The 18,045-nt window shown below is 61.6% G+C and overlaps 1 protein-coding gene across 11 annotated transcripts in view; it reads right to left on the bottom strand.

Moving 5' to 3' along the window:
* Positions 1-18,045, bottom strand: part of TBX1 (T-box transcription factor 1) — a 119,012-nt gene that overhangs the window by 14,625 nt on the left and 86,342 nt on the right. For 2 of the 11 annotated variants that reach the window (XR_014949042.1, XR_014949043.1), the window contains exons 1-8: positions 10,089-11,021; positions 8,607-9,066; positions 6,165-6,266; positions 5,110-5,281; positions 4,802-4,957; positions 4,025-4,092; positions 3,818-3,918; positions 2,959-3,664 (exon numbers count right to left, since the gene is read on the bottom strand). Coding sequence is in view for 6 of the 11 variants with exons in the window: in XM_085555534.1 (XP_085411660.1) it covers positions 3,258-3,664; positions 3,818-3,918; positions 4,025-4,092; positions 4,802-4,957; positions 5,110-5,281; positions 6,165-6,266; positions 8,607-9,066; positions 10,089-10,281 (1,659 nt within the window). In the remaining 5 variants the exon portion in view is untranslated. Of the gene's footprint in view, positions 1-1,464; positions 3,665-3,817; positions 3,919-4,024; positions 4,093-4,801; positions 4,958-5,109; positions 5,282-6,164; positions 6,267-8,606; positions 9,067-10,088; positions 11,022-11,502; positions 11,641-18,045 lie in introns of those variants that run through there. The other 9 variants (XR_014949044.1, XR_014949045.1, XM_085555538.1 and 6 more) reach the window with 8 other exon arrangements.

The following is an 18,045-nucleotide window of genomic DNA, read 5'->3' as shown; positions in this document are numbered from 1 at the left end:
GGATTTAATGAAATATATCAAAGTGTACAAACAGCACTGATGATCACAGGGCACAGTCAGGTCTCGCCTTATGCTCCTATCCCTACAATGAACCTCGTTACATCCTCCAGCAAGGAAAAACAGCAAAACAAGTTCCCAGAAGCCTGGAGCATCCCCTGTGTTGAGTAACTGACCAAGCAAAGACCTCCCTTGTTTCACCTGTGAGTGCCTAAACCCCTGTTTACCCACTGCAGCAAGCCATGTGTTCTTCAGACCTTTGGAGCAACCAGTACATTCAGCCTGTACCTCCAGAAAATGGAGCCACATGGCTAATTTATTCTCTCTCAAAGTGCTCTTTGGGAGAGACAAAGGATGCTTGTACCCCTGCTGCTCAGGCCTGTTTTGCCAGCAGCTTTTAAATACGCAGCATTATGTGCGACTTGAGGCAACTGTAAGTGGGAGCATTGTCTGGAAGGGCTGCAGGTTTCTTTCAGGTACGTGCCAGGTCTCAGTGATGGCAGGTACTGAGTGAAGTTTAAACATACATGGAATCAAATCATACAAAGTCATTTTTCAAATGAAGCTGTAACACATGTACCATGCACAAGCCGTGCCTCATTTATATCCGGACTAACTGGATGACAGGTAACATGAAATTACAGTGTTACAGCTTTCTGCAGTTTTCAGGTTTCCTCTGCTCCAAGTAGTGTTACTTCTTCACCTCTGCTGCTTGTCAATGATTCTCTGTTGCAACAGAAAAACAATCAGTTGTGGTTCCTGTATCTGGAAGTCTCATCCAGCGAGATGTGGGCATCTCACTAGGAGGAAATACAGGTGAAAGCCCAGGCAGTGTGCTGTAAGGGCTAAAACATGATGCAAAATGGGCTGCATGCAAGCCTAATACCAACTTGGGAAAGCACCTTAAAAGCCAACAATGAAAGGGTGGAAACACCACTTTAACACTTAAACTGATGGGCTTGACACAGCTTCATGGAGCCGCAGGTGGAAGTTGTGTGACTTCCTTCTAATAGAGATACATTGTGCTTCCTGCAGACAGGACAAGGACCTCAGGGGCTTTCTGCAAGAGCACAACTTAGTCCTGAGTGACTCATTCAGTCCACTCACCACTGGGGAGGCAAAATGCATTTGAAAGAGTGTGGCCAGTCTGCAGTAGGAGCCAGCAGCACCTCCTGCTGCATTCTCTGTATGTTGAAAGGAAACCAATGCTAACAAACATACACAGAAGCACACCGTGGCTCACATTTCAACGTGAGACCCCAACCCTGCAAGCTGCTGCATAATGGGAGACCACCAGCAACCAGGGAGACAAAAGGGAGGGACAACCACCTATGCAGACCCACTGTTTGCCCAGGGTAAACAACTCCTGGAGCTCCAGTTGAACATCCCTCCTCTCGCAGGGGAGGCTTCAGCTTCACAGCAGCCAAATTGATGGACACACGGAATAACCAAACAGAGAGAAGAAAGGAAGGGAAAGAAGAGGAAAAACATTTATAAATGTCATTGTCCAATGTCTTTTCAATTTAAACGTGACACAATTATCTACATATATCTACAAATATCTACAATTATCTACACTGTTTGCAGATACGATTCTTTGGTTATCTTTGCTTTTCCCTTATGTTGCAGCTATCAAGAAAAAGAAACGTTTGCATAATCTTTGAAAGGAATAATAAATATAACAACTTCATTAAAGGTCTGACCAACGCTTTGGCACTATTCTGTTTACAGATAACAACTCATAACTGAGAACTGTGAAGTAACAGCAGCAAAGCAACAGCACATCAGAGAGCCAAGCACGATGCTATTTTACATCAGCCTTTCTGAGGACATTAATTATGCTTCGTCAAACACAATGAGTCCCACAATTCACTGCAAATGTCAAAAAGGCACATTTCTCGCACAGCTCTTTTTCATGGATCCAGATACATTTTTATAACAGAAAAATAATACACAGCGTGTCCCATCAGCCTGCAGCCCTCCTCACACCCAGCCAGGTCGCTGTGAGCCCATTGCAGCTGCCAGAGACAGAGCACGCATCGCTGCTAACACTGCCACCTGCACAACACCAGGGTTGTGCTCTAGAAGACACCAGACACAGGTGTGGTTTGAAGGGAAAATGCACAAACAGCAACAGAGGACTCCAAAGAAAAAAGAGAAACAATAATAACCACCGCTCTTCTTCTCGTAGTGGAATCAGGAACACATTGATAGTGTTTATAATACTGTATGCCAACAGGGCCGAGCTGCTCAGCACCTTCTCTGCACACAAAAGGACCGAGAGTCGGCGACCTTCTAAGAACAAAGACCGGCCACTCAACACACACCGCTGGGTGAGTGCGACAGACGGGCTCAGCTCCTCGGCCATTGAGGAAAGAGCGCAGGACAAGTTTAAGGACAAAAAACCAGAAGTACTTACCAGCTGTAAGAGGGAGCAGCAGCAGCAGGAGCTGCACGTGGCTGCTGTGGGACTAGTGCAGCGTGGGGCAGCCGGGTGGGAGAGGGGCAGCCCGGGGAAGTGCCCCCGAGAGGCGGGAGGGGGGGGGGTGTTGGTGGGCACAGAACCGGGAGCGCAGGGAGGGATGGGGGAGCGCAGCTCACACTGCGGGAGCACAGTGCACAGTGCACAGCTCACACTGCGGCTGAGAGCGCACGGCCCGAGCTCTGCAGAACGCAGCTGGGCCCGAACGGCCCCGGGGAGCGACGGCAGCACGTGGCGGCAGCGCGGCACGGACGGACCGCGAGACCAACGGCCTCCACAGCCCAGCACAGCCCAGCCCAGCACAGCCCAGCTCAGCTCAACGCAACCCCCCGCAACCCCCGGCCTCCCCGCTGCCCTCAGCCCTTCTTCCCCCGCCCACCCCCGGCAGCCGCTGATCCGACCCGCACAGAGCAGGGACCCGCACAGGGGCCGCACGGACACGGACCCCTCCACCCCCTTCCTCCTCTATCGCTGCACACCCCGTTAATCCGGCACCTCTCCCCGCCGCTCGCTCCGTCTCTCTCCGTCCCGCTCCCCGTGTGTCCGCCATGCCGGGCCATAACTGATAACGGCACGTGGCCTCGTTATCAAAGTGCAGCTGCGGGGCAGCCCGCGGCCCGCCTCCCTCACGGCCCGACGGCGCGGGATTGGCCGGTCCGCACGTCGATCGGATGGAGCCGACCAATCGGGTCGCTCGCCGAGCGGGAGAGGGAAAAGTCGGGTCGGGCGGTGCCGGTGCCGGTTCGGTCCGTCCGCGGCCCCGGGGCGCGCTCCCGCGTTACCGCGGCCCGTAGTCGTAGTTGGCGGGAGGGGCGGGCGCCGAGTACACGTTGGGGGGCGCGTTCACGTGGTGGTGGTGGTGGTGGTGGTAGCCGTGCCCGCGGATGCCGGGCAGCGGGTACGGGGCGGGGCGGCTCTTGGCCCCCAGGTAATGGTCGTAGGCTGCGGCCGGCGGGTACTTGTAGGGGTGGTGCTGCAGCGGCTCCGAGGCGGCGGGATCCAGCCGCAGTTCGTGGTGGGGGGGGCTGGGCCGGGCCCCGCTCAGCGGCACGAGGCCGCCGGCACCGCCGGGCAGCGCCGGGCTGAGCACGCGGGACATGAGCTGCTGGTGGGCGGCAGCCTCCGACTGCAGCGCCGAACCGACCGGAGCGTCGCGATCGAAATCACGGCGACCGTCAGCGGCATCTGCGGGAGAAACGCGACACTGAGGGGCGGGGGGCGGCCGGGGCTGGGGATGGGGGACGGGGATGGGGACAGGGCTGGGGGCTTCGAGCAGCAGCAGCAGACAATAGCCCGAAGCTCTTGGCCGCGCATCCCGCCCACAAACACGCCGCTCACCTTTCTCCGTCCCGTTCTGGTGCGCGGGGGATGCCACGGGGTTCCGGGATCTGGCGAAAGCGCTCATGAGAGGGAGAGCCCCGGGCCGGTGATTCCTGGGCCTGGAGGGAGAGGGGGACAAGTGACTCGGGCCGAGCGGATGGAGCCGGGCCGGCACCCGGCGCTCAGAGCAAGTGAGCGCAGAGCGGGACGGGAGCGGGGCCTCACCAGTCCTCGGGGTCACAGTCTCGGAATCCCTTGGCGAAGGGGTTACTGGCGATCTTCAGCTGCGTGATCTGCGGGGAGAAGCAGGAGGTGGCTGGAGGACGACGGGGGGGCCGGGCCGGGGACGGGGAGGGCGGCCGCTTCCCCTCCACGAGGCTCGGCCGGGCTGCCCCGCACGGATTCAAAGCTCGGGGAGAGGCGGCCGAGTCAGGGCACTTGTAAGAAAATGGCACGTTATGTGGGTCACCGGCGGAGCAGCTAAGACAAATCGCTGGATAAATCATACTCGTGTATTTGTTTAATTCGCCGGGGAGAAGGCGGGACGTTCCCTATATTTAAGCAAATCCACGGATAATGAGATTGTGAGTTTCCGGAATGGGTTGAAAAACAAACTCTAAGCCCCTCGGTGACAGTTCCAGCCTTAGAGGTCAAACTGATAGAACGCAGGAGAGAAGGAGCAGCTGTCCGGAGCCGTCAGGGAAATGCCAGCCGGGAGGGGCTCGGCGGCCCTTAAAGGCGCAGCCCGGCCCCGCGGGTGGCACGGGGACATCGGAGCTGGGCTCCGCCGCCACGTCCCGTCCGCCCGCCGGTGCGATCCGCTGATCGCGGGGGTCGCTGCCCGGTGAGGGCTGGGCCGGGCTGGTTTCAGGCGTGGAACTGTCCGAACAAAGCGGGGGTGACGCTTCGCACGGTGCCCCCGGGGCTCGGCTCGTGCGGGCGATGAGGTCCCGGGGCGGCCGCTCCCTCCCGACCCCCCGCTGCCCGGTCCCGCCGCCTCACCCGGTGGTTCTGGTAGGCGGTCACGGCCGTGAAGCGCGTCTCCTCGAACACGAAGGTTTTGAAGTTCTCCTCCGCGTATTTCTCGCTGTCTTTCCGGGGGTCCACGTAGACCACGTGAAAGCGCGGCTGGTATCTGTGCATGGAGTTCAAAATGATCTGAATGATAAAACGAGCAAGGAGACAATAACTGATCCAGGCGGAGCTTCCACAGAGGCGAACGCGGCCCCGGCCCCGCCGCCTGCCCGGCCCCGGCGCTACGGAGCTACGGGCCCCGTCCCGGGCTCGTCCCCTCCCCTCGGAGCGCTTACATGGCCGTTATCATCCAGCAGGTTGTTGGTCAGTTTGAGCTTATCGAAGGAGACGATCTGCTTCATCCACTGCGCCCCTTTGGCCGGGGAGTCCGGGTGGTAGTGCACCCTGCCGGGCGTGGCGGGGTCGGCCTTGCCGGCCACCAGCCAGGAGGAGCTGTGGAACGCGTACCTGGGGGCGGGGGGGTGGGGGGGCCGTCAGCCGCAGCTCCGAGCCCCGCGGCCCCCCCGGCTCCCGCCCGCAGCCCCCGGCCCGACCGAACCGCGGGGAGGAGAAGCGGCGTGTGATGGGGGGAGAAGGACGTGCGGGACGGGGCGGTGCGCGGCCACCTGCGTGGGACCCGCAGCTCCCGGCTCCCGGCAGCGCTCCGAGCTCCGAGCGGAACCGGGTGTGCGGGTTTAGCAGCGGGTGCGGAGCTCTGCGGCCCCGCTTCGTTCTTTCAAAGTCCGGATTCAACAGTAACGTTTAAAACAGAGAAACCAATCTTCTATCCGCGTGTTTACTTTACAGCCCGTGTTTGCACAGGGGGAATTAGACACCATTGGGCTCAGCAGAAACATTACTTTTTAAAGATATACTCAATTGGATGTTATATATCCCACTTCCCTTGACAAGCAAACATTTCTAGGACGCCCTGAGAATTTGGATATCTGTCCAAATATTTATAGATCGGACCCCTCGGTCCCTGCTCGGCGTCCCGAGCTGAAGCGAAACGCATAACGCGCCTTTCACTGCTGCGCCCTGCGGGGGCTGCAGCTCCGCTGCCCGCGCCGCTCGGCGAGGCGTTCCGGTACCGCCGCTACAAACACGGGCACGGTCGGGGCTCGGGCAGCCGCTGTGCGCCCCGGGCGCTGCGGGAGCCTCGGGGGGTTTTCTCGGGTCACCCGAGCGGTTCCCGCTGCCCACGGGGAGCGTCAGGCGGGGGCTCCGGGCTGGGCACGAGGGGAGCTGCGCCCTCCGGCCCCGGGCACTGCGCACAAAGCGAGGAGGGGGGAACATCGCTACCGGCACAGAACTCGTTATAACTGGGGGGTGGGGGGTGGGGGCTACTTGCCTGTAGCGCTTGTCATCTACGGGGACGAAATCCATGAGGAGCATGTAGTCAGCCATGGGGTCCATGCCGAATATCTTCACCTGGAAGGTGGGGAACATGCGCCTGCCACAGAGAGGAGAAAGTTGAGCTCGGGGCCGCGGGGAGCCCCGAGGGGTCGTCCCGAAGTGCAGAAGCCCCGCAAGTGCCCCCGCCCTTCCTCTCTGCCTGCCCCGCGGGTGCCGCTCGCATTCGGGGTGGGGGCTGCCGTGTCCCCCGGCCGCATCTCGATGAATAAGCCCGCTCCGGGTTGTGCCGAACGCCCTAAGAGGCTCAGACAGAGGCCAACGAAAACCAGCACCTCCACTTTGCAAGGGGGGACACAATAATTTTCTCCCGTTTTCTCCACATTTTCAAGTGAACTGACTCGAGACTGAGGCAGAGCCGAGCCAGAACAGGGACCGGGTCAGCACGTATGGGCCCCGCTGCAGGCGGCCCCGGGGAAATGAGTTCCCACTTCTGCCCCTCCAAAATAGGGCGGTTTTACGGCAGCACTTACAACAGCGGCACGATCCCTACGGCCAAAGGGAGAACGTGGCCAGCCCAGAGGGGCGAGCGAAGCCCTCAGGTCGGCAGAGACCAGAGGGTAACCGGGATCTCCCCGCGAGCCACTTCCCGGCCCCGGTCCGCAGCTTCGTGGGGCGAGCGAAGAGCGGGAGGGACCGAGCGGCCCCGGGCTGCTCCCGCCGCGCATCCCCGCGCGGAGCCCCGCGGACGCAGCTGAGCCGAGGCCGCAGGTACCGATCCGAGGGCAGCGGGGACGGAAATGGAAGGGGCCGGGGTGGCCCCCGCGTCCCTCGCCCCGTCCTCGCGCCGGGTCCCGGCCCCCAATTGCCTTCGGGACGAGCCGAAGATGCGGCCCCCCGGCAGGGCTCGCACGGCTCAAGTTCTGCTGTGCTCATTTTCTCCTCGGGTAAGAATCCGGGAGAGCGACAGCGGGCGGCATTTCGGGGAAAAGATCTGCAGCCGTTGAAAAACCAAACACGGAACATCCCCTGAACAAACGCCTCGATCCCGGCTACGAAGGGTTCTCCCCGGCTCGCTCTCCCGGCACACGGCTGCGCTGCCGGGCGCTTCCCGGGCCCGTTTTGGTTGCGGGAGGGCTGTGTGTGCCCCTGGGGCTCCGCACCTGGCCCCGCCGCTCCTTCATCCCGCACCGAGCAGCGCCGCGGGCCGCGTCCCCTTCCGCGTAACGCTGTGCGAACTCCGGAGGCCATTTCCAATGGCTCCCTCTGTTATTAGTGTTTAGAAAGGTGTAAAAGCCCCCATTAGCTCCAGTTCCGGTGTTTCTTGTTTTAAAACGAAGTTTTTAAAACAAACACCCCGAGTCGATAAGGGCCACCAAGACAAACAGCGGGGCCGGCCCCGAGGCGCTGCGCAGAGCGCGCTTCGCAGTGCCGTCCCCGCACCTCGCCCTGCTGATTTTACCCCCATTTCTCGTACTTTTATCCCCCCGTCTGGAGATTTATCATCGTCATCAAATAAACGCAGACGAGGAGGAGGAAAGTGCGGGACTCGAATCGAGTTCTCTCCTTTAAGGGCCCTTTTGGAGTCGCCTATTCGCAATCCTTTAACTGTCCTCGGCGAGCAAGGAAAGCAGAGCGGGGGGTCCCAGCGGAGCGGAAAGCAGCGCCGGGCCCGGGGGCTGCGGGGGACGCCGCCGGGTGCTGCCGGCCCGGAGCTGCTTCTCGCCGGGCGCGGGGAGGCTCGAATTGAGTCACTCACAGAATGTTTTGAAACGTGCGACCGCTCACACGAGAATCTATTGACATTTTGCATCGTTCCTACTCCAAAATCGCCGCGGGGAGAGCAGCAACGCGCGGCCGTTTCGAAGCCGTTCCCGGGGCTCACGGCAGCCCGCCCGGTTTCCCTGCCGCCCCCCGCCGGGACATCGCGCCCCGCAGGAGGCGGCCCGCGGCCCTGAGCGGCTCTGCCCGGGGATCGCGATGATCTGAAGCGATCAGCGCCGGGATTTCAACTCTCTCCCCGCGTTTTGCCCGTTTCGAACGAGGCCGAGGCCTTTGTTCCCGGCCCCGGAGCGGAGCTGCCGGCGGAGCCGCGCTCGTCATTCGATCCTCGGGAAATGCGCTCGTCCTGGAGGGCGCCTCGAGTCTTTAAACCGCCAGAACCGGGCGCTGTTTGCAGCCCCCTCCGAAAGGAAAAGATCTGCCCGTACCGGGAATGGTTCAGTTCAAGGCACCGCTCTGCGGGCTGCTCTTTCCCCCCCCCCCCCTCCCCGCACAGCGCGGCCCGGCGCTGCCCAGCGCACACGGAGCCTTCGGGCCGCGGCCGCCCGCGCGTTTCTCCTCGGAGAAAGGCGAGGATAGAACGCCGGCAGCCCCGACACAGCCCCGCTCCCCCCACCGCCCGGCGACTGGAAGCGGCTCCGGGCTCCTCCGCACTGACCTGCCGGCCTTGGTGACGATCATCTCGGTGCCCAGCTGGTTGAACTCGTCCCACAGCGCCTTCATTTCCAGCTGCACGCTCACGTTGGCCACCTTCGGGTTCTTCTTCACCGGCGCTTTGGCCGCGGCCGCCGTCCCCGCGGAGCAGCCCGAGACGGCGGCGGGTCCCGCGGCGGATCCCCCGGCGCCGTCGGGCGGTTCGGGGCCCGGAGGCGGCGGGTTGGCCCCGGCAGCCGCAGCCCCGCCGAAGGGGTAACCGTGCTGCGGCTGGGGCGGCGGGTGCGGGTGCTGCTGAGCCGTGCAGGGCTCGTAGTGCGGCTGTTCATGCTGTCCGTACGGGTCCCCCGGGGAGGGGGAGAGGTGGTACCCCCCGGAGGCGTTCAGGCTGCTCAGGCTGTTGGCCGTGAAAGCTGCAACATCGCAAAAATGGGACAGCTGGGTGAGCCAGGGGCTGGAGATAGCTGAAATCATTCCAAAAACAGGCGGTCAGGGCTCCGCTCCGGCTCCCGCGTTCCCTCCGGCTCCGCGCCGCTCCGCGGGGTGCCCTCCGCCTCCGCGCCCGGCCCAGTGGGGCCCTCCCCCTTTCCGCTCCGCTTGGCCCCAGCCCCGCTCCCCCCGGGGCAGGCGGAGAGCTCGCTGCTCCCGCTGCTGCCGCCTCGGCGCCGCGTTTCCCCCTTCTCTTCTCCTTTCTATTCTGTTTCTTTGCAAACCCGAGACATCTGCCAAGAGCCCGCGTTATCTCTGCCGAAGGCCTCCTTCACCGCACACGAATCGGGACAAAAAACCTCCCAGCACCCCTCAAAAACAAAAAACAAGCAAACAAGAACCCTCCAAAAACAAAAGGAGGGGGAAAATCCCAAAGAAAGAAACCGGTTCTTATTTCCGTGTAGTGACGGTGCTGCAGGTAACGTCCCTGGCTCAGCAGCCGTTCAGCAGGGGCTGCCGGGGGCAGCGGCTCCGCTTTGCGGCTGTTCCCTCCCGGGGGGGCTGAGGGGAGCGGAGCGGAGGAGCCCCACGAAGGCACCGAGAAGCCTCGCACGGCCCCGGGAGCGCAGCCCTCCGCCGCCGTCCCGAGCGGGCCTCGCGTGGAGCGACGGGCGGCCGGGGAGCGGGAGGTGAACGCGAACCCTCCCCGATGCTGGAAGGCACCTCGAGAGCCCTGGGGGATCTCTCGGGTTATTTGCGACGGAGCCCCCGGGCCCGACGGACGTCGCGGAACCGGCGAGGGCCGAGGCCAGGCCCGCCACCACCCCGGGCACGGCCGCCGCCGTCGGGGGATGCTGAGCGATTCTGGAGCAGCGAGAACCGAGCCCGGCTCCGCAACCGGGATTTGGGGAGCTCGTCCCGACCAGGCGGGGGGCAGCGAAGGTTGAGGGCCCGGGGCATCGCCGAACCGGCCCCAGGTGCCCAGCCCGGCCGCGGCGCGCGGAAAGACCCCGAGAGGAGACGGCGGAGGGTCGCGGCCCCGCAGCCCCGCGCTCACCTTCCATGTCCCTGGTGACGGTGCTGAAGTGCATCTTCTGCTGCCGGGCGGCGGGGCGGACGGCACCGCTGCGGCCGCCGCTGCGCTCCTCCAGCGCTCCCTTCCCTGCGTGCTCGGCGGCGGCGGCGACTGAAATCAGAGAGGCGATACTGAAAGCATTTGCCTTGGGAGACAGAGGGCTGTTTTCGTCCATAGGGGAGACACCAATGCAGCAGCAGCCGCCGCGGCAGCCTCCCACCACGAGCCCCCCCGCCCGCCCCTCACTCCCCTCCTTTCTACCGCACCATCCAGGGAGGTGCGAGCGGGACCCCCCTCCTTCCAGCAAGGGGGGCGGGGGGGAAGCTTAAAAAAAAAAAAAAAAAAAAAAAAGAAAAGAAAAGAAGAAGAAAGAAATCCAACAAAAACGCCGCAAACAACAACACAAAAAAACCCCAAACCCAACCCCAAACCTTCCCCTGCCACCCCCCCGGGAAGGGCGCTGGGGAGCACGGAGCTTCCCCGGGGCCCTTTGCACGGTGCCACGCACCGCAGCGGCCTCATGGAGCCCTGCGGGAGAGGGGAGCGGGGATCGATGGAAACCCCGCGGTGCTGTTCCCCGGGGCCGCCGTTTCTCTCCACTCAACTTCTTTCCCTGCGGTTTATTAATTTATTTCCTCTCTTCCCTTCCCCCCAACCACCACCTCCTGCCGCCCGCCCGTCCCCTCCTTTTCTCCTGCACGTAGGGAAAGTGGCTCCCTTAGAGGCGCGTTTCCCCGTTCAGCGGCTGGGAGGCGTCACACGGAGCCGGGGCGTTCGCCTGCAGAAGCGGCGGCGGCAGCGGCGAAAGCGAAGTGAAACTCCTGCCGAGCCGGTGTCAAAGGGCTGGGGAGGCCCTTCCCCGCCTCCCGGGCTCGGCGAGCGGCCGGCGGGGAGGGCCGGGATGTGCTCGGGGCGGGCGGAGGGGCGGCGGTGTCAATCACGGCTCCGGGAGCCGACGGGAAGGGAAGAGCCGAGCCGAGCCGAGCCGAGCCCGGCGTCACGCTGCGGATGTCCGGCACCGAGAGGAGGATCGCTCCCTTCCTCCGTCCCGTACCCAGCGCGGGGCTGCGGGCTGCCACGGCCCGGACGGGGCTCAGCGGCCGCGGGGAGCTGCGCGTCGAGTGCGCTGCAGGCGTAGGTACCGCCGCCAGCCCCGCGGAGCGCGACGGGATCCCCATCCCCGGGCTAACAACAGTCACTCACGAGCGGCGGAGCGTTTCCTTCACCACAAAAAAAATAAATCAAAAAGCCGAGCAAACGGAACGCAGCCGGAGTGGCGGAGGGCGAGCCCTGCACGGCCCGGACGGCGGGACAGCCCGCTCCGCCGCAGCACCTGCCCGGCCCGGGGCCGCTCTGCTCCGGTTCCCCTCCCGGTCCCGGCCGTGGCTCCACTCACCGCCTGGCAGCGGCCCCTCGGAGAGCCGCGGCGTCCCCCGGGCCGGTCCTCAGCATCGGCGTGGGGCGAGGCTGTACCGCCCTCCGGGCCCGGCCCGGTCCCGCTCCCCGTCCCTGTCCCGGTGCCGGTCCCGGTGCCTCCGAACGGGCGGCCGCAACGAAGTCCCGGGGGATATGCCCCGACGGGGCGGGCGGAGCCGTGGGGCGCGCCGGTGGCTACCGCTGAGATGGGGGTTGCATAACCCGAGCGATGTGCGGAGAGTCGGAGTGAGCAAGCGGGTTATATATAGCTGCCCCGTCTGTAGCCTGCGGGGCTTGATTCTTCTGTTGAAATATTATCTTTGGACGTGGTAAAAATATTTGCAGAGAAAAATCTAGACTACTCGTACATATTTGAGCATATGTTCCTGCAGCTAAAGGCATAAGGGCAGAACGTGACACGAGCCGGGTTTATTTCCCCGCCGCTGCTCCCGGCCGGGTGCGTTCACTCCCGCCGCACCGACACAGAAAGTGAAGGCGCTGCCGCTGCGGCCCCGCGCTGCTGCCGGGCTGCGGGCGGTGCGGGAACGGGACTCGTTAGGACGGCACGGAGAGAAATACTCGGGAACGGGAGGGATACCGCCAACAGCGCGGGGAGGCCGCGGGCGGGACGTGCCCGGCTCTGGGTCAGCGGAAGGAAAGCGAAAATCTGGAAATGAAGGACAGCCCCGAGTCCTGCCCCGCAGCACGAGGCTGCTGCACGCGTTGTTCTCGCACGGCCCTTCCCCAGCTCATCCCCGTACCCCCTGCCTCAAGCCCGGGCCACTTTGGCCGGGGCCTCCCCAGACCCGCGCGCCCTCGTCGGAGCGCTGCGAAGCCAATTCCCACCTCGCTGAGCACCGAGAGCCCGAGGCGGGGGGAAGAGCCGAACCCCTCCACCCCGAGCACACATCACTTCAGCCCACAAATCTCACCCCGAAGGTGTGAGAACCAGCGGTGGTACAGGAAAAGCCGCGCACCGTACCATCACCGCGACCCCCCCGACGGCAGCCCCGGGACCGGCCATCGCCGCGTCCCTATGACCCCACCGCCTTCCCCGGGGTCTCTTCCCTCAGCAGGAGACCGCTGCTGTTGGGGCCCCGCACCCCGCTGTCTCCCAGACCTGTCAGGCGAGGCGAAGGCTGCTCCCTTCGTGCTCCTCGTGGCTTCTCTGCCCCGGCCCGGTCCCCCTCTCCCGTGAGCACCGCGGCCGTGCCACACCAGACCGCTGCCCTTCTGTTCCCCGGGCCGTCCGTCCCCGCACAGCCCGCGCCCGGGCTGCTCCGCAGGTGTGTGTCACTGCCCCGACGGGCTCTCCCCGCCGAGCCCCCGCCTCATTCCCTCCGTCCGCCCTCCACACTCACCCCTCCGCCCGCATCTCTCCTCACTGCCCTCCCGAGCCCTCCTTTCTGCTCGCTCCTCGGCCTCTGCCCGGCCCCGCTGCCTCTCCCTCCCCTCACCTCCGAGCCCCGACGGGCCCCCGGCGAGGCCGGGCTGCGTAGAGGAGGGGGGAGGATTCGCACAGCTCGGCTCGAGCTGAGCACCGCTCCGTGCCGAGCCGCGGGGCTCGGGAGGCATCGAGCAAATAGCGGGGGGGGGGGGGTGCAGCGGCAGCGAGCCGGGCTGCGCGACCCTCGAGCTTCCCCCGCCCGAGAGCTGCGAGCGGCTCGGAATAACGGCGGCTCAAATACGGCGCCCGTCGGGCCGTGGTGGCCGCCAGGGCGCTGATCGCAGCCGTTCGGCCGGACCGAGCCGCGGGCGTGCGGGGATTCGTTGTGAGACGGGAGAACGCGAGGAGCGCGGGGACACATCGCGGGTGGCAAAAATCCGGGGACGCGGCTCTTGCGGGACTCGACAAAACGGGGATTCCCGGCGTTTCATTCGAGACCGTTATCGACGAGCGCTGCTATTACGCGTACAGCCACCATCGGTATTATTCAATTACGGCATCTACGGCCGGTATTTTGCAACTGCCGTTTGAACTATAAGAACGGAAATTAACGAATCTACACAACAAATACAATCATCGAATGTGTCGCTGACCGAGTCCCACCGAGACGGAATGACGGACAGAAATAGAGAACGGGGGAACGGCAGAGACGGGAAGGAAGAAGGAAACTGGAAGGAGATAAAGAAACAGAAACGGAGAAGGAAGGAAATGAAGGAGAAGAAGGGAAGTATGAAAAGAGAGGAAAGAAGAAAGGAAAAGAGAGAGAGAGAAAGAAAAAAGTAAAAAAGAAAGAAAAAGATAAAGAAAGAAAAAAAGGAAAAGAGAAAAGAAGAAAATGAAAAATAAAGAGAGAAAAAGAGAGAGGAAAGGAAAAGGAAAAAGGAAAAAAGAGAAAGGAAATAAAGGAAATAAAGGACCGAAAACAGACGCTGCGCAGACGGGCAGAAGGAGCACAGCGTGTGGAACGCAGGGAAGCCGCCCCGCCGCCCGCCCGCCGCACCTGGAGCGGTTCGCACTCGGCGGTTCGGTCTCCTCCCTTCCCCGGTGCCGGCCGAGCTCGGACTGTGGCCGCTCGCTGCTCCCCTCGGGCCGCCCCGAGCCGTCTGCCCCGTTTCGCTGCGCCGCGGCCGCATCGAGAACCGACGGCCCCGCAGCGCCCCGGCCCCGGCCGCACCGCCCGGTGCCCAGCAGGATTCACCCACCCGGTCCGGCAGGTGCAAACCCCGCGATGTGCGGCCCGGGCATCTGAGGCCGGGAGGGGAGAGTCTCCTGCACGGGCCTCCCCCGCCGCCTCACCGGGCTGCCAGCCGGCCTCTGAGCTGGTATCGTTTGTGGCCGGGGGCTGCGGGAGATGAGGGAAGAAAGGAAGGGAAAGAAAATAGAAAGGAAAGGAAAAAAAGAGGAGAGAGATAAGAAAAATGGAAAAGAAACAGGAAAAAAGAAATATGGAAAAGAAAGAAAAAAGGGAAGAGAAGGGAAGGAGAGGAGAGGAAAGGGAAAGGAGGAGAAGGAAAGGAAAGGAAAGGAAAGGAAAGGAAAGGAAAGGAAAGGAAAGGAAAGGAAAGGAAAGGAAAGGAAAGGAAAGGAAAGGAAAGGAAAGGAAAGGAAAGGAAAGGAAAGGAAAGGAAAGGAAAGGAAAGGAAAGGAAAGGAAAGGAAAGGAAAGGAAAGGGGCAGATGGAGACAAAACAAAAAGTGTGACAAAGAAAAAAAAAAAGAAAGAAAAGAAAAAAACGAAAGGAAAAGAAAAGAGAGAGAAAAGCCCCGAGGAAGGAGGAATTCGAGAACAAATAATTATTGTTACACACACACGGCCGCGATCTTCTCGCTGCTGGGCAGTGACGCGCTCACGGCCCCGCTCTGCCCCGCGGCCGGCGCTGGGGGGGCACCGTGTCCTCGCGTGGGGCTCCGCGCGGGTTTCGGCTCCCTGTGCCACCCTCGGCTCCGCGTTACACGTTATGGGGATTCTCGGACACAGAGATCACGCACGGGGAAATTCTCAGGAATAAAACTGTCAGCCGCCCAGCCCAGCACGGAGCCGCCAGCATTTCAGCATTTCTTCCCTTCCTTCCCTTCTTTCTCCCTTTCTCCCTCTTTTTTCCTATATTTATTTTTTATTTATTTATTAGTCCCCCCTTCCCCCCTTTTGACGGCAGCTCGAGCTGCCCTGCGCTGCCCGCATTGGGGCCGTGCCGTTGCAGAACTGCCCGGCCGGGCTGCCCAGGAGCCGCCTGCAGCTCGTCGGGCGGGGATGCAGCAGGAGCTGCCCTAAAGCGGTCGCTCCCTGCCCCTCTCGTTTTCCCCGAGCTCCGGTTCAAAGGAGCTGAGCACCGACTGCCTTCCGGGGCTGGGGGCAACAGGGGGACGCCGGCTCTGTCCTTGTGCCTGGGGATGAGCCTCTGGGGAGAGGATCCATCCCTCGGCAGTGGGGGGCACAGTGACAGATTCCTCAAGGACAAAGTGGTCCTGCGAGGGGCTGGAAGACATGTGGGATGAGACGGGTTGTGGGGAGGGACCCAGAAAGTTTGGAGGGACGGCGGCAGTTGGCAAGAAGACAGCTCAGCCCGGAGTCCACCGTCGGTCCCCAGGAGCCCCTTTCCTTGCTGAAGCCCTATCAGCAGCCCTACACGCTCCTGCTGCCCAGGCAGCCCACAGACCTACAGAAATACAAATGTATCCCAGTGGAGCTTAGAAGCTCATAAAGGAAATGAAACGAGAAGTCTGCGCTGCTGGGTGCTGTGTGGATGCAGGCTGTGTGGCTTCCCCAACTCCTGCCCTGCTCCCCCAGCTCCTCGGGGTGCTGCTCTTTAATGCTGTCAAAAAGCTCTTTGTGGAGGTGCTGCCGTGCCTTGCCCCACGTGTGGGTGCATTTGTGCCCAGCTCTTCAGCCTGGCACTTTCCCTGTTTGTGCCCAGCCTGGAGAGCAGAGTGAAGCCCCTGCTGGCTGCCTGCACCCCGAGCATGCAGGGAAACGAGGCTGCAGCAACAGGGAAAGGAGATGCTTTCAGTTTGGAGGAAGGATCCCTCCACCAGTATCGAGGTGCCAAAAATGGCTCAATTGAAGGATATTTCCTTACTGCAGTGCAAGTGTGGGGCAGAGCGGCAGGAGCCACTCCTGCTCTGCAGGGCAGGACGGCTCTGCTGCACTGCAGCCAAAGGAAAACTGCGAGCACAGCACTCCTCACCGCGTCCTGCCTGTGGGGTGAGCAGTGCACGCGGAGCCCACTTGCAGTGAGCTCACTGAAGGGAAAGGGCGGCATTTCTCAATGACTCAGTTGTGGTTGCACCGAAGATTTATATTCGCTCAGCCCCGCAGCAGCATCCTGTGCAGACATTTGTTTTGGCTGAAGTGTTTGGATGCGGGCAGCGGCTTGTGCGGTGCTTTGCCTCCCAGCAGGAGGGCCTCAATAGCGGCAGCCCAAATGAGGCAGCAGTCCCACAAATCCTCGTGTGGAGAGGTGCCACGGAGCTCAGCCACCAGCTGGAGATGTGGCGTCCCCAGAGCTCCCTGCCTGCAGCTGCTGGAAGCCCTTCCTTGAAAGGGCTTTTCCTTCTGCTAGCATAGTAAACCCTGCTATTCCTTGCTGTCCCACCTCATTCCCTGTCACAGCAGAGAGCAGATCACCATTGCTTGTTCTGGAGCTCATCTGTTTTCATGCGGATTCGGAGTAGCAGATGATGCTACATATTAATCACTGCCACAACACAGTATGTTAACACAAACAAATTAACACAAACAATAATCGCAGGGCTCAGCGTCCTGACGGGAGGCTGCACAGCCTGCAGGGCTGGGATAAATCCTTTCTCCGTGTTGCTGGGTGTTTAATTGGACACATTGTGAACTTGACCCAAGCACCATAAGGAATGGATACTTCAGCTGATCTCAGCTGCTTCTTCAAATCCATCTCAGCATTAGAACTGAATAACTCCAACCCAGAGATTTCTCTTCTTGTGTCAATGCTGGAGAGGAACCCTCTGGAAGGCGGCCAGCTGAGAGGCACCCAGGCTCTGCACTGTCACTGAGGGCAGAGTATGGCAGTGCAGTCTCAGGGAGCACAGACCAGACCCTAAAATGAACCTGAGATGCTTCCAGGAGCTCGTATCTGACTTCAAAAATGCAGTGTGGGTTCTGCCACCTTGCTCTCCTCCTTTCTATTCTCCTTTTCTCTTTCTCCTTCCTTCTTCAGGTGAGTAAGTCTCACCTGTGCTCATACCCATCTTTGGGATATTATGACCTGCAGGTTGCCCTCTGCTCCATTTGTTCTTCCCTTGACCCCTGTGGGGCTCCTCACTCATTCTCAGAGTGTTCTGAGGGGGTCCTGCAGTGGAAGAAGGGTGAAAAGGGAACTTCTGCCCACTTGCCTGTACACAGCAGCATTCCTGACGGCACTGCTCTCACCCCGGGGATGTAAGGATTTGCTGCAGGGCTGCTGAAGTGCTCAGGACTGCCAGGCTGCCCTCCCATGTGCCCTGCACTCCTGCTGGCAGCATCCTGGGCAAAGACCTGGCATCCCACAGCAGGCATCATGTGGAATGTGCCTTGCAGTCACTATGTGAGCCCTGCTTAGGGCACTGCTATGCTACCAAATTACCCAACCACTGGGAAACAACAGAGCTGCACAAAGCTCAGCACCCCAACTCCTTCATCTGCTGTGGCTCACACAAGCTCAGTACAGGGAGCCCAGGGTCAGGTTCTCCCAAAGAACAATTTCAATGGAATAGTGGTCAGATCCAACCTGCTCTCAACAAGGCAGCTGATGCGTGTCCTGCTGGGCTCAGAGACAGGAGATGGACACGAGGGTGCAGTCAGAATTCCCAGAAGTGACAGAAAAACAGCCATTTTCTTCCCCCAGGAGAGAGCCTGGCCCTGCTGAAGGCAGCAGTGAGACTCCATCGTCTGAGCAAGGCACTGTGCATGGGAAGCTGCAGGACGCTGTGTGGTGTTGGCTCTGTGCTGAGGGCTCTCCATCTCTGCCACACGTCCTGTTGAGGTCTGCGGGCACTCAGAGCCAAGGCCTGGGAAATGCACCATCCCCACCAACAGCACAGACCGAGTGGCACTCGGGGATGGCTCAGT

Source organism: Coturnix japonica, chromosome 9, assembly GCF_054131305.1.
Source record: "Coturnix japonica strain WE chromosome 9, WE-NBRP24, whole genome shotgun sequence".
NCBI classification, from domain to species: Eukaryota; Metazoa; Chordata; class Aves; order Galliformes; family Phasianidae; genus Coturnix; species Coturnix japonica.
The sequence above is the reverse complement of the archived record's forward strand: the minus strand, read 5'-3'. Positions and strand labels throughout refer to the sequence as shown.